Source organism: Talpa occidentalis, unplaced genomic scaffold, assembly GCF_014898055.3.
Source record: "Talpa occidentalis isolate TD23 unplaced genomic scaffold, MPIMG_talOcc4v2.1 talOcc4.10, whole genome shotgun sequence".
Classification (NCBI taxonomy): Eukaryota; Metazoa; Chordata; class Mammalia; order Eulipotyphla; family Talpidae; genus Talpa; species Talpa occidentalis.
The window spans coordinates 41,092,585-41,093,763 of NW_023600993.1; the positions used below are offsets into that span (position 1 = coordinate 41,092,585).

The 1,179-nt window shown below is 42.4% G+C and overlaps 1 protein-coding gene across 1 annotated transcript; it reads left to right on the forward strand.

Moving 5' to 3' along the window:
• Nucleotides 1-492: 492 nt before the first annotated feature.
• On the forward strand, nucleotides 493-712 carry LOC119252993 (40S ribosomal protein S29-like). Its single transcript, XM_037520618.2, has one exon. It carries the CDS (start codon nucleotides 497-499, stop codon nucleotides 665-667), a length of 171 nt encoding a protein of 56 aa, XP_037376515.1. The 5' UTR covers nucleotides 493-496; the 3' UTR covers nucleotides 668-712.
• Nucleotides 713-1,179: the final 467 nt, after the last annotated feature.

The window sequence follows — 1,179 nt, forward strand, 5'->3', positions numbered from 1 at the left end:
TTCTTTTATCTAGCTTACTTTGCTGTAAGACTGTAGTATGTAACACATAAGACATCCAATATGTATTAATTGACTATATAGGCCTTCTGTCAACTAACAACATGCTATTAAGTTTTTGGGGACTCAAAAGTTATACTCAGATTTTTGACCACATTAGTGTTAGGTTGGCATCCTCAATACCTGTGTTGTTCAAGAGTCAACTCTCCTAAGGACAAGGACATTCTCTTGGGTTTTTTCTTCTGACTTGGCCCTGACATAGTGATAACTGACAACTGGGAGGGTCATGGATGTGAGGGTTGTGGTCACATGGTTGTCACAGCATTCCTTTCCATCTGACTAGGCCCTATAAGGACAGAAACACACACCAGGTGTGGGATGGAGTTACCTTACTGGAAAACTCTGCTGGTTATTTCTGGGTGAAAGTTGGAGCCTTGTTACAACTCCAAAGCTAAGAACCATTTTGGCCTTTTGGCCTTGTTGCCTCTAAGAAAGCAAGATGGGTCACCAGCAGCTCTACTGGAGTCACCTGAGAAAATTCGGCCAGGGTTCTCGCTCTTGCCAAGTCTGTTCAAACCGACACGGCCTGATCCAGAAATATGGACTCAGCATGTGCCGCCAGTGTTTCTGTCAGTATGCCAAGGACATAGGCTTCATTAAGTTGGACTAAATGATCTTCCTTGAATTGGCTGTGGAGAAATCTACCGTAAAGCAGAAACTAACTCTTTTATAAAATAAAATACTTCAATTATGAAAAAAAAAAAAAAAGAACCATTTTGGGATGGTGGCATCAGTTAAGCAAGTCAGTCTCAGGACTTGAAGTGTTTTTATTGTCCATGCAGTGCCAGAATCCAGAAGAAAGTCACATGGTTGTGCTTGTGGAGTAAGGTTTCCCTCCCATCTTAGGCCTTGCTGCCTCTTACAATTGCAGCCCAGACAGCTGATATGAATGTTGTCTTCCTGCCATCAACATTTGTAGCAGGGGTCCCCAGATCCCTCCTGCTCTTACCAGAGATTCTGGGATTCAGAGGCTCCTGGAAGAGTTGTGACCCACCTCCCTCTTGCGGGTTCCCAGTTTTTTGGCAATGCCTGGTATGTAGACCATATAGGCAGATCAAACTTTTGCTGGTCCTAATAATAAAATGAATATCAGAGAAGAAATTAAAATATTTAGGAAAATAT

Bases quoted from the DNA above. Each gene is read 5' to 3' on its own strand.
- LOC119252993 (XM_037520618.2), top strand. From the start codon at position 497: ATGGGTCACCAGCAGCTCTACTGGAGTCACCTGAGAAAATTCGGCCAG.